At 39.1% G+C, this 12,409-nt stretch overlaps 1 protein-coding gene across 1 annotated transcript; it reads right to left on the minus strand.

Moving 5' to 3' along the window:
- Nucleotides 1-8,875: 8,875 nt before the first annotated feature.
- Nucleotides 8,876-11,251, minus strand: LOC140835837 (transcription initiation factor TFIID subunit 7-like). Its single transcript, XM_073201245.1, has 4 exons — nucleotides 10,793-11,251; nucleotides 9,666-9,799; nucleotides 9,464-9,583; nucleotides 8,876-9,067 (listed from the first exon to the last, which is right to left on the minus strand). Exons 1-4 carry the CDS (start codon nucleotides 10,905-10,907, stop codon nucleotides 8,876-8,878), a joined length of 561 nt encoding a protein of 186 aa, XP_073057346.1. The 5' UTR covers nucleotides 10,908-11,251.
- Between the last annotated feature and the right edge of the window lie 1,158 nt (nucleotides 11,252-12,409).

The following is a 12,409-nucleotide window of genomic DNA, read 5'->3' on the forward strand; positions in this document are numbered from 1 at the left end:
GTACTAATGTTTTATATTGAGGCATGCAGGAAATTAAGAACAAAGTTACGTTCGGAAGATCCGAAGTTGGTTCGGACGTTCCGAAAAGGTGCCGATCAGAAGCAAAGTGGAAGCTGTTCGGAAGCTGCGAGGAGCCAGTTCGGACGGTCCGAAGACGTGATCGGACGTTCCGAACACAAGCAATCAAATCACTTGAATGCGGAGACAAATTGATCTGACTGATTGATTGAGTAAGATTTCGGACGCTACGAAGGACATGATCGGACGCTACGAAGTGTTGAAGATTTCAAATCTCTGGAAACGCGGGAATGTTCGGACGGTACGAACTTGAGTTCGGACCTTCCGAAGCTGTTCACACACTGTCTGAAAGAACTGTTCGGAAGATACGAAGTTTGATCGGTCCCTCCGAAGCACATGTTCGGACCCTACGAAGTCAAGAACGGACGATCCGAAGTCATCCCAGAATTACGCAAATTGATTTCAATCACATCGGACGTTCCGAAGCATAAACAGAAGATCCGAACCTTGGCGTCCAAGACTAGTATAAATAGGCCTTTGAGGATGCATTTTCAATAATCCACTCCACTCTCTCTTGTCTCTTACAAAGCTTTCTACTATCTCTTGTGTGCGTTGATTAAAAGAGTTGTAATATCAAAAGAGTTGTAGAAAAAGAGTGAAAGTAATACTCTCGAGTGGGTTGTAAAGTTCGTGGCTATCCTTGGAGCCCTCAAGGCCAAGTAGACGCATCGAGGCGTGGTTGTAAAAGCTAGCTTGGAGCTCCTAAAGCCAAGTCGATATAGTGATACCTCGATCCTCATCGAGAAGGGGAGACGTAGACGATTCTTCGTCGAACTTCCATAAACATCTCTATCCCTCTTTACTTTACGCATTTACTTTACTACGCATTTATTTTACGCACTTACTTTACGCATTCATTTTTTATTTGTGATTGTCCCTCAAGTCTTCCGCTTGCAATTTTTGCAAACTCGTTTTAAAAACGCTAAAGGGCCTAAAAGAACCTATTCACCCCCCCCTTTAGGTTCTTCAAGTGGTATCAGAGCGAGGTTTTTCAAAATCTTTTAAATGGCCAATCTAGCAAGCGAGTATGCCCAAGGACAATCCACAAATCGTCCCCCTCTTTTCAATGGTACTAATTACAGATATTGGAAAAATAGAATATATCTATACATCCAATCCGTCGATTACGACCTTTGGAAAATAACGGTGAAAGGTCCCTATATCCCCATGAAAACGGTGGATAATAAGGAAATTCCTAAGGGAATGGATGACTTCACCAAGGACGATATGAAACTTATCTCTCAAAATGCTAAAGCTATGAATATTCTTCATTGTTCTCTAGATATGAATGAATACAACCGAATCTCGGCTTGCACCTCCGCCAAAGAGATTTGGGACAAATTGGAGATTTGCCACGAGGGAACCAATCAAGTCAAAGAAACGAAGATAGACCTTCTCCAACTCAAGTACGAGACCTTTGAGATGGAACCCAAGGAGGATATCGACACCATGTTCCGGCGGCTCACCCAAATCATCAATGAGCTTGCCCAACTTGGTGAGAACTACCCAACTAAACAAGTGTGGAGGAGAGCCCTTCGAGCATTACCGGCGGAATGGGATGCAAAGCGCACGGCTATCATTGAATCCAACAAGGGAGATGCGGCATCCTACGACCTTGATCAACTTCATGGGACCCTAAAGACCCATGAACTTGAAGTATCTACCCGGAAGGAGACAAAGAAAGATGACGATAAAGTAAAGGCGAAAGGGATCGCCTTGACCAGTCAACTTGAAGATAGCGACGATGAAGAAATGGCACTCCTCACTAGAAAGTTCAAAAGATTCATGCGGAGTTCCAACTTCAACAAGAAAGACAAAAAGTTTGAGAAGGAAGTGACCTGCTACAACTGTCAACAAAAGGGTCACTATGCAAACGAGTGTCCCTCCAAGAAGAAGGCCGGCAAAGACAAGAAAAAGGCCCTTCTAGCCACGTGGAGCGACAGCGACAATGAAGAGGAGTCTACCCTATGCTTCATGGCGAAGGAAGATCATCTGACCGACTCGGATGACGACGAGGTACCCTCTTACGATGAATTACTCTCCGCTTACACTAGTATGTACAATAAGGCTAAGTCACTTAGAAATGAGAATAAGCAACTTAAAACTGAACTAGAAGCTAGGATGCATGACAACACTAAGCTCAAGACAAACCTAAGAGACTTAGAGAAAGCCTTCAACAAGTTCAATGTGAGTAGCGGTAAACTAGAAAACCTCTTGAGCATGCAAAGGTGTAACTTCGACAAAGGAGGTCTAGGATATGAAAAGAAATCAGTCAACTTCGCTAGTCTTATCGCAAAGGCAAAACCAAGAACACCACCAACATGCACTTACTGTTGTAAGATAGGCCACATAAGACCTAAATGCAAGAAACTTAGACACCAACACAACAAGAATAGTTATTGGAAATGGATCCCCAAATCCCCAACTACAACTAACCCCAAAGGACCCAAAGAAACGGGTACCAACTATCAAACTGTATCTCAACCTTGTAGGGACAAAGGGGAGACAAGTCATCGAGCACTTGGTATCTTGACAGTGGATGCTCTCGACACATGACGGGAGAAAAGAAGCTGCTACAATCCATTCGACCAAAAGAAAAGGGATCGGTGACCTTCGGAGACAACAGCAAAGGGATCATAGAAGGCATCGGCTCAATAGGTATATCTAACTCTACTATTATTGATGATGTACTTCTTGTGAAAGGGCTTAAACATAACCTCCTAAGCATTAGTCAATTGTGCGATAGGGGTTATGAAGTCAAATTCACACCACACGATTGCACTGTATCACTCACAACTGACAAAACCATTAGTTTCAAAGGTTATAGAAGTGAAAATGTTTACAAGGTCGATTTAAAGATTTCATCTTTTTCAAAAATAAAAAGCCTTGTAACATTAAATGTTGATGACAACATTCTTTGGCATAGACGACTTGGTCATGTTGGGATGAGCACCATAGAAAAACTTTTAAAACTTGACCTAGTTTCCGGAATGCCAAAGCTGAATTTAAAATTAGATTCTTTTTGTGATGCTTGTCAACTTGGTAAACACACAAAGGAATCTTTTAAAAATAAAAATTTTGTATCCACTTCTATGCCCCTTGAATTACTTCACCTAGATTTATGTGGTCCCTCGAGGACAACTAGTCTAGGAGGAAAATCTTATGCTTTTGTCATTGTAGATGATTTTTCACGTTTTACTTGGACATTGTTTTTAGCCCACAAAAATGATGCCTTTGATCATTTCAAAATTTTTGTCAAAAAGGTTGAAAATGAGAAAAATCTTTTGATCAAACAAATCCGTAGTGACCACGGAACGGAATTTCAAAATGAAAATTTTTCAATTTTTTGTCAAAGCAAAGGCATTGGTCACAACTTTTCTTGTCCTAGAACTCCTCAACAAAACGGCGTCGTTGAGAGGAAGAATAGGACCCTAGTAGAGATTGCAAGGACCATGCTATGTGAGCATTCTCTACCAAAATATTTTTGGGCTGAAGCAATGAGTTCTGCTTGTTACATCATCAATCGCGTATCAATAAGGCCAATTCTCAAGAAAACTCCATACGAACTATGGAGAGGGAGAAAGCCTAACATTTCTTACTTCCGCGCTTTTGGATCAAAATGCTTCATCCACAACAATGGTAAGGACAACCTGGGTAAGTTCGATGCTAAATCGGACAAAGGTATCTTTCTTGGTTACTCTACTTCTAGCAAAGCATATAGAGTCTTTAATAAACGTACTTTACTAGTTGAAGAATCTATTCATGTCATATTTGATGAAACTAACCCTTGCTTGCCTAGAACTGTTGTTTCTGATGATGATGATATAGATATCCTTGGCGAAAAGTTGGAGTCCACAAGCCTAGATGATGTTCCTAAAGATCAAGAGGACGCACCTCTTCCGAAGGAATGGACTACACACAAGGATCATCCCATGGACCTCATCATTGGTAGCCCATCGAAGGGAGTATCTACTCGCTCTTCTAATATGTGCAATTATCTTGCTTTTCTTTCTCACATAGAGCCTAAGAACATAGAAGAAGCTTTACTTGATGATTCTTGGATTATTGCTATGCAAGATGAACTAAATGAATTTAGAAGGAATAAAGTTTGGAATCTTGTACCTAGACCCACTGATAGACCTGTCATAGGAAATAAATGGGTATTTAGGAACAAGTTAGATGAGCATGGTACAATCACTAGAAATAAAGCTAGGCTAGTAGCTAAAGGATATAGTCAAGAAGAGGGAATTGATTATGATGAGACTTATGCCCCTGTTGCTAGACTAGAATCCATTCGCATGCTACTTGCTTTTGCTTGCTCTAGAGACTTTAAATTGTTTCAAATGGATGTTAAAAGTGCTTTTCTTAATGGTGATTTGAAAGAAGAAGTGTATGTTGAGCAACCTGTTGGTTTTGAAGATGTGCACTTATCTGATTATGTGTATAAACTTGATAAGGCTTTGTATGGTTTGAAACAAGCTCCTAGAGCTTGGTATGAGAAATTATCTACCTTTTTGTTGTCTAATGGTTTTTGTAGAGGTAAAGTTGATATTACCTTATTTACCTTGACTAAAAATAATGATTTGCTGATAGTACAAATATATGTAGATGATATTATTTTTGGTGCTACTAATGAACACTTGTGTAGAGATTTTTCTAAGCTTATGCAGGATCACTTTGAGATGAGCATGATGGGCGAGCTCAACTACTTCCTTGGTCTCCAAATCAAGCAATGCAAGGATGGTTTCTTTGTCAACCAAGGAAAGTACATCAAGGAGATGCTAAAAAAGTTTGGGATGGAGTCTTCCAAAGCCTCATCCACACCTATGAGCACGACAGTCAGACTCGACAAAGATGAGGGAGGTAAACCTGTTGACCAAAAGTTATTTCGTAGCATGATTGGCTCCCTACTCTATGCGACTGCTAGTAGACCTGACATTATGTTTAGTGTTTGCTTGTGTGCACGATTTCAATCATGTCCAAAGGAATCACACTTATTCGCCTTAAAACGCATTTTCAAATATCTTTCAAATACTCCAAATCTCGGATTATGGTATTCTAAGAACTCATTTTTCGATTTAAAAGCTTACTGTGATGCCGACTTTGGAGGATATAAGGTGGATAGAAAGAGCACTAGTGGAACTTGTTTCTTTTTGGGAAATTGCTTGGTGTCATGGTTTTCTAAAAAGCAAAACTGTGTTGCACTTTCAACGACCGAGGCCGAGTATATGGCTGCCGGTAGTTGTTGTGCACAAATTCTTTGGATGAAGTATCAATTACTCGACTATGGTGTTACTTTTTCAAAAATTCCAATCTTTTGTGATAATACAAGCACCATATGTCTAACAAAGAATCCAGTTCAACATTCTCGTACTAAACATATTAACATTCGACATCATTTCATTCGTGATCACATTGAGCAAAATGATGTTGAACTTCACTATGTTGACATCAAGAATCAAATTGCTGATATTTTTACAAAACCACTAGATGAATCTACTTTTACTCGTTTGCGTGGTGAACTTGGCATGATTGAGTTGTAAACACTAGTCGAATACTCTCGTACATATTTGTTAAATTGAGGGGGAGTATTATTAATGTGAGCATTATAATGTCGGATAATACAAATTAATTGTATTTATCCATAATTATGGCTCAACATTCATTTATGTGCTAAATATTTTAAATTTTAGGTGTTCCTCATCTTGGCTACTTCGGAATCACCGCTCCTTTTCGGATGCTTCGTTTCACTTCGGATCCACCGAACGTGTTCGGATCGTCCGAACCTGACCATAGGTTCCAGAACCTCCTTCCGATGTCATTAAATGTTCGCGCCTTCCCTGCCTGATTGTCAGACTTCGGACCCTCCGTTTACGCTTCGTAGCCTCCGTTCTATGATCGGATTGTCCGATTGTGAATCGGATCGTCCGAACTGACTGCCAGATAACCGTTCCGTTCAAATTCCGGACCTTCCGAACTCATGTTCGGACCGTCCGAACATGGCCTATAAATAGGCGTTCGGATCCTCTGATTTATTTGCTCATTCACTCCTTTCTTTCTTTCCCCACACAAAACACTCACTACTCACTATGCCTCCGCGCCGTAACGTAGCTGGCCGAAATGTTCGCCCTCGTCACGGTGCCTTTCACCATGATCTTACCCAACCACCCAATCCTCGTCCTACCCCACCTGAATTCGAAACCCGTAACATTCTGCCTGGTCGTACCCTTCACACCGAATACCTCCGTGCGAATTCCTTTACGTTGATTACTCTTATTGAGTCTCAACGTTGGGGAAACTTCTTTCTACCTTCCGTACCCGATCTCATCTACCCCTCTCTCATACATCAGTTCTATGCGAACTTTTCCCTAGTTCTTGGTGGTGATGACACTCGTGTTGTTACCATTGTTCAGGGTCGGTTCATTTCTTTTTCTACCGCCGACCTCTCCACTTGGTTCGATCTTCCTCGAGACGGACCGAGTGAGTTCTTTTCTCAGTCTTGGACTGAGAATGACCCCACTTTTGATCGAGTCACTGCCTTGACCACCATCTTCGGTCGTCCGCCTACTCCTGCCGATGACCGTCCTCATGCGAAGGACCTTCCTCCTCAGCTTCAGCTTGTTCTGAAGCTCATCACTTCTTCTATTGTTCCTCGCAGTGGAGACCTCTCCACTTGCAAATATCTCGATCTGTACATTCTCTATTACTTAGTCTCCCAGCGTCCTTTTAACCTTCCCCGTTTTCTTATGTACGCCATGGAGTACGCAGCTTCTTCTACTCGCGTCTCTTTTCCGTTTGGCCGGTTCATTAACCGGATTCTAGCCCATCTGGGCATTGACTTTACAGATGAAGAATCCTTATCTATTTCTCCTCGCGAGACTATCGACCATGATACTGTTGTTAAGATGGGACTCTCTTGGAATCCCGTCTTATCCTCTTGGGTCATCGACAAGGATCGCATCTTTGCGTCCTATCGTCCGACCGAACACTTTCATGTTCCCTTCGGTCTCCTTCCTCCTCACGTTCAGACGAGAGGATTTCCCGCTGGTCCCCCTACTACGGGTACCACTCCTACCCCTTCGGTTGATATTCCCTCTACATCCCATCAGCGTGTTCCCGACCCTATCAGCACTCCTTTGATGACCATGGATGACCTTCCTCATGGCTTCACTCCGCCTGCTCCCTCTGGACCCTACGATCGGATTTTCGAGTATCTCGAGCGATTGGAGACTCGTTTCGACACTCGTTTCTCCCTTTTGGAGTCTACCTTAGAGCGTCATCATACTGAGACTTCCTCGCGTCTTGATTCCATCGAGGCTGAGATGAGGAGACATAGAGAGTCGCGGGATGCGGATTCTTAGATTATGTTTTTGTTATTTTTGTTTATCTTTATGCATCATTGTATAAAAGACTTGCATTTATTAGTGGATATTTTACCTGTTTATTTGTCTCTCTTTATGCTTATGTCTTTTTGCTTATCACAAAAAGGGGGAGAATTTATTTGGTTAAAATTGCTATTAAATGGTTATTAAATAAATTCGCCTTAATTCAACCTCTTAGACTTGTTATTTGATTAAGGGGGAGTTATTTAATAATAATTTAGATTATGTTGATTATTGTTTCTCAATTTTTAACCAAGTTTTGTGATCATCAAAAAGGGGGAGATTGTTACGCCTTAAACGCATACAAATCTCGAGGATGAGATTAATGTTTTTAATGCTGTAACATATCCCAAAGTTTTTGTTTTGATGATACCAAAACTTGGCTTAAAAATGTACTAATGTTTTATATTGAGGCATGCAGGAAATTAAGAACAAAGTTACGTTCGGAAGATCCGAAGTTGGTTCGGACGTTCCGAAAAGGTGCCGATCAGAAGCAAAGTGGAAGCTGTTCGGAAGCTGCGAGGAGCCAGTTCGGACGGTCCGAAGACGTGATCGGACGTTCCGAACACAAGCAATCAAATCACTTGAATGCGGAGACAAATTGATCTGACTGATTGATTGAGTAAGATTTCGGACGCTACGAAGGACATGATCGGACGCTACGAAGTGTTGAAGATTTCAAATCTCTGGAAACGCGGGAATGTTCGGACGGTACGAACTTGAGTTCGGACCTTCCGAAGCTGTTCACACACTGTCTGAAAGAACTGTTCGGAAGATACGAAGTTTGATCGGTCCCTCCGAAGCACATGTTCGGACCCTACGAAGTCAAGAACGGACGATCCGAAGTCATCCCAGAATTACGCAAATTGATTTCAATCACATCGGACGTTCCGAAGCATAAACAGAAGATCCGAACCTTGGCGTCCAAGACTAGTATAAATAGGCCTTTGAGGATGCATTTTCAATAATCCACTCCACTCTCTCTTGTCTCTTACAAAGCTTTCTACTATCTCTTGTGTGCGTTGATTAAAAGAGTTGTAATATCAAAAGAGTTGTAGAAAAAGAGTGAAAGTAATACTCTCGAGTGGGTTGTAAAGTTCGTGGCTATCCTTGGAGCCCTCAAGGCCAAGTAGACGCATCGAGGCGTGGTTGTAAAAGCTAGCTTGGAGCTCCTAAAGCCAAGTCGATATAGTGATACCTCGATCCTCATCGAGAAGGGGAGACGTAGACGATTCTTCGTCGAACTTCCATAAACATCTCTATCCCTCTTTACTTTACGCATTTACTTTACTACGCATTTATTTTACGCACTTACTTTACGCATTCATTTTTTATTTGTGATTGTCCCTCAAGTCTTCCGCTTGCAATTTTTGCAAACTCGTTTTAAAAACGCTAAAGGGCCTAAAAGAACCTATTCACCCCCCCTTTAGGTTCTTCAATGCCCAAAAACCCGCACACTGCAAAAAGACACAGAACACAAACACAAACATAAAAAAAGAGAGAAGTAGAGAGACTGTGTAAAAAATATATAGGATATCAATATTCTCAACTGTTCCACCAGCCATGATTTTCTGTAAATCTTTCTCTACACGACGTACAACCTCAGGCTGCAAAATGTAAACAGAGACATAGCACAAAATTAAAAAATAATGGTTCACAAACACGTTGTACAAATAATTTAAAATTTAAATTTGTATATATCGGATAAGAATAATTTAGGTGATCAGATAGGATTTTTTATTCTCTATTTTTGAAACAATAGGATTTTTTATCCCCTAATTATTGGAATGTAAATCCCCATTGTACTCTATACAATGTGTCATATGTTCAACAATTCCTCTCCTTTGACTTCTACAATGTAAACTAGAATCAAGCTACGACAATGTTAAATAATTTACAAAAGCTTATAGAACATCTAGTAATGAAACTCTATCGTCTGTTTCAGGAAAAAACTTAATATAAAGCGGCAGATAAAATTTAAATTGGCTTAAAGTTACTAGCACATTTAAATCTGGCTCTCTGCGGAATCTTCTCCTCCGAGCATCCCTCATTGGTGGTGTAAGGCCATGTCTGTGCTCTAATGATTCAGGAATATTTTTGTTGTCCTCTCTCACCATTATCATCTGCACATCTCTCTATAGTTAACAAACCTAATCACAGCTAAAGCAGACAAGATTGATAACTAATAAGGAGAAGTACACCTACTTGACCAATGTCTGCAGTTTTGATCAACATATTGTCGTCATAAGTCTTATATGATTCCACAACAGTGACAAGATCCAAGAGAGAAGCAGGGAAGTGGTCATTTCCTATAATGAATTTGCCAGTCCTTCCATCCTCTGACATAAAGATAAGCCATATAGCAGCAAACCAATTGATATAACATTAAATTCGACTTCAATGGTACTCTGTAAACATCCCCAAAGTTTCCTTTATAAACCAGGAATTACTAATCAGCAAAAAGGGTTGGTCATTTTGCTAGTTACTCCTCGAAGGCTTGGTTATTGGTAAACTATGAGAGTGACATAGATTCCCAAAAAGAGAGTTCATTCGGAAAGAGTTAATTGTTTAGGACGCTAGTAAATACTTCACGGGTGGTATGAAATGACATCTGTAAAATAATCAACCAGTTTTCATTTGTAAATGCATTTTCATATCAGCAAATATATTGGCATGTGAAAACAACGATAAAACTGAAAGAAGATTATAACAAAAAGGATTTAGATGACCACCATATTTTGAAGACAAGGATGACAGTAGCGGCAAATTCCCAGTATGGATTATTAAAAATAAAAAAAATTATGAAAAAAACCATTATTTGAAAGCTAAAAAGCGAAAATAAATCATTATACTTCTTCCTTTTTTGTGCTTGAAGAATGACCAATAGCAAGCAGGATGAGTAAATGACCAACTCACTAAAATAATTGCAATCGAAGGAAAACGTCTTTTACCTCAAAGAGCTATGAAATCATTTCATTTTACATTTCTTTCAATCCCATCTAAGACAAAAGGCTCTATAAATGAAATGCATAGTTCAACTGATAGGAAACACGAGATCTAATCGAAATGCATAGTCTCTAATCTTTAAAACATACAAAAAGTTAAATGGAGTATCAAGTCCAGTCTCCTAGAAAACATTAATAACCCACGCAGGCAAGGCCAAAATTCCACAACATTGACTTAGTCTTTAATTTCACAGGTCTGGAGTTCGTTTTCCAATGGAATTGTTAAAACCTGTAATTGTGATACCAATCCACAAAAAGAGTTTGGAAGCTTAAAAAATCACGATATTGGGCGAGGGTGAATAGAAGGTGAGTTACTATGAGACCAACCCGAAAAGGATAAATCCATGGACTTGTCTTCGGAAGAAGAAGCGGTGTCATTCAACAGCCGCTCTATCCTCTCCGCAACAGCTGGCGGCACTCTGAGTATGAATTGCTCCTCCATTGCTGTTGTTTTACTCCTCTTGATCCCCACAACTACTTAATTGACAATTAAATAGAAACAGTGGATTTCACAAGCATTCAAACAATTTCAAACGGTAAGTTATAGCGATTATCACAAATATAATCAAGGATCAATCGAACATAGACATCAGTGAATAAATAAAAGAAAACAAAACACAAAATTCTTGCACCCTAATTGGAACCACGCCAATCCCTATACATATATGAATGATTCCTTCTTCATGTAAAAAATAGCTCAAAAAGCAAAATCTCGCAAAGAAGGAAATGACGAAGAAGACCAGTTCCTGTGATTTACGGTCACAAGCTTCTATGGTTTTTACACAATTTTTTCATTATCTTAAAATATTTTAATTTTTTTGAATATAAAAAAAAACAAATATTAGAAATATAAGGAATTTTATTAAAACTATATATATGTAAATTCATTATTTTGTTATTATTTATATTAGATAAAATAATTAAATAATTCTAAGTTTTTGTAAAATAACAGAACTTAAACCAAATGTAAAAAAAAATTAATAGGATACTTTTATTAAATCTGACAATTCGTAAAAAAATATACTAAAATAATGAGGTACTTTTATAAAATTTGTCAATTTGAAAAAAAATATTTTAAATTGAAAAAAAAAATTAAAAATTCTTTTATTTTTTTTCTTTGTAAGGGTAAAAACTCAATTTAGATAATATAAAAATTTTGACTCTATCTTAGATTATGGGAATAAACCTGACTGTTTAATCAGAACCGTCGCTGATTAGCGAAGTTCTCTATGAAAGACCGTTGCTAACTTTGCGATTTTTTTAAATTGTTTTTTGTAATTTGAAAATACATACATATTTTTAAATACAAGTATCCATTTAATTAAATTAAAATTTTTGAATTTGTAAATGATCTATAAATAAATTAAATCTCTCGATTAACTATACGAACACGAGATGAAACTTACCTCCTGATATTTCGAGACTGAAATTCTCCACAGAAAAAATTTGACAGAAGTTAAATGAAGTTAAGGTTTGAGAGAAAAGGTTGCGGATGTGGGGATTTTTATAGGCAATTAGCGACGGTTTAAGACAAACCGTCGCCGATCTCATTTTGTGACAGCTGAAACCGTCGCCGATCTGATTCTGCGACGGTTAAAATCGTCGCTCATTAGCGACGGTTTTCGTCGCTAACTAGCGACAGTTTTTTAGGATTGTCGCCGATCTGATTCTGCGACGGTTAAAATCGTCGCTCATTAGCGACGGTTTTCGTCGCTAACTAGCGACAGTTTTTTAGGACCGTCGCAAATTAGCGACATGTATAATTAAACCTTCACTAGTTAGCGACGTGTTTAAGGAACCGTCGCTACTTAGCGACAGTGTAATAATAACCGTCGCGAATTAGGTTTTTCAACATATTTAAGTGTAATAATAACCGTCGCGAATTAGGTTTTTCAACATATTTAGCGACGGTTTTCATTAAACCGTCGCTAATTAGCGACGGTT

Source organism: Primulina eburnea, chromosome 7 (assembly GCF_022965805.1).
Source record: "Primulina eburnea isolate SZY01 chromosome 7, ASM2296580v1, whole genome shotgun sequence".
In the NCBI taxonomy this organism is placed as follows: Eukaryota; Viridiplantae; Streptophyta; class Magnoliopsida; order Lamiales; family Gesneriaceae; genus Primulina; species Primulina eburnea.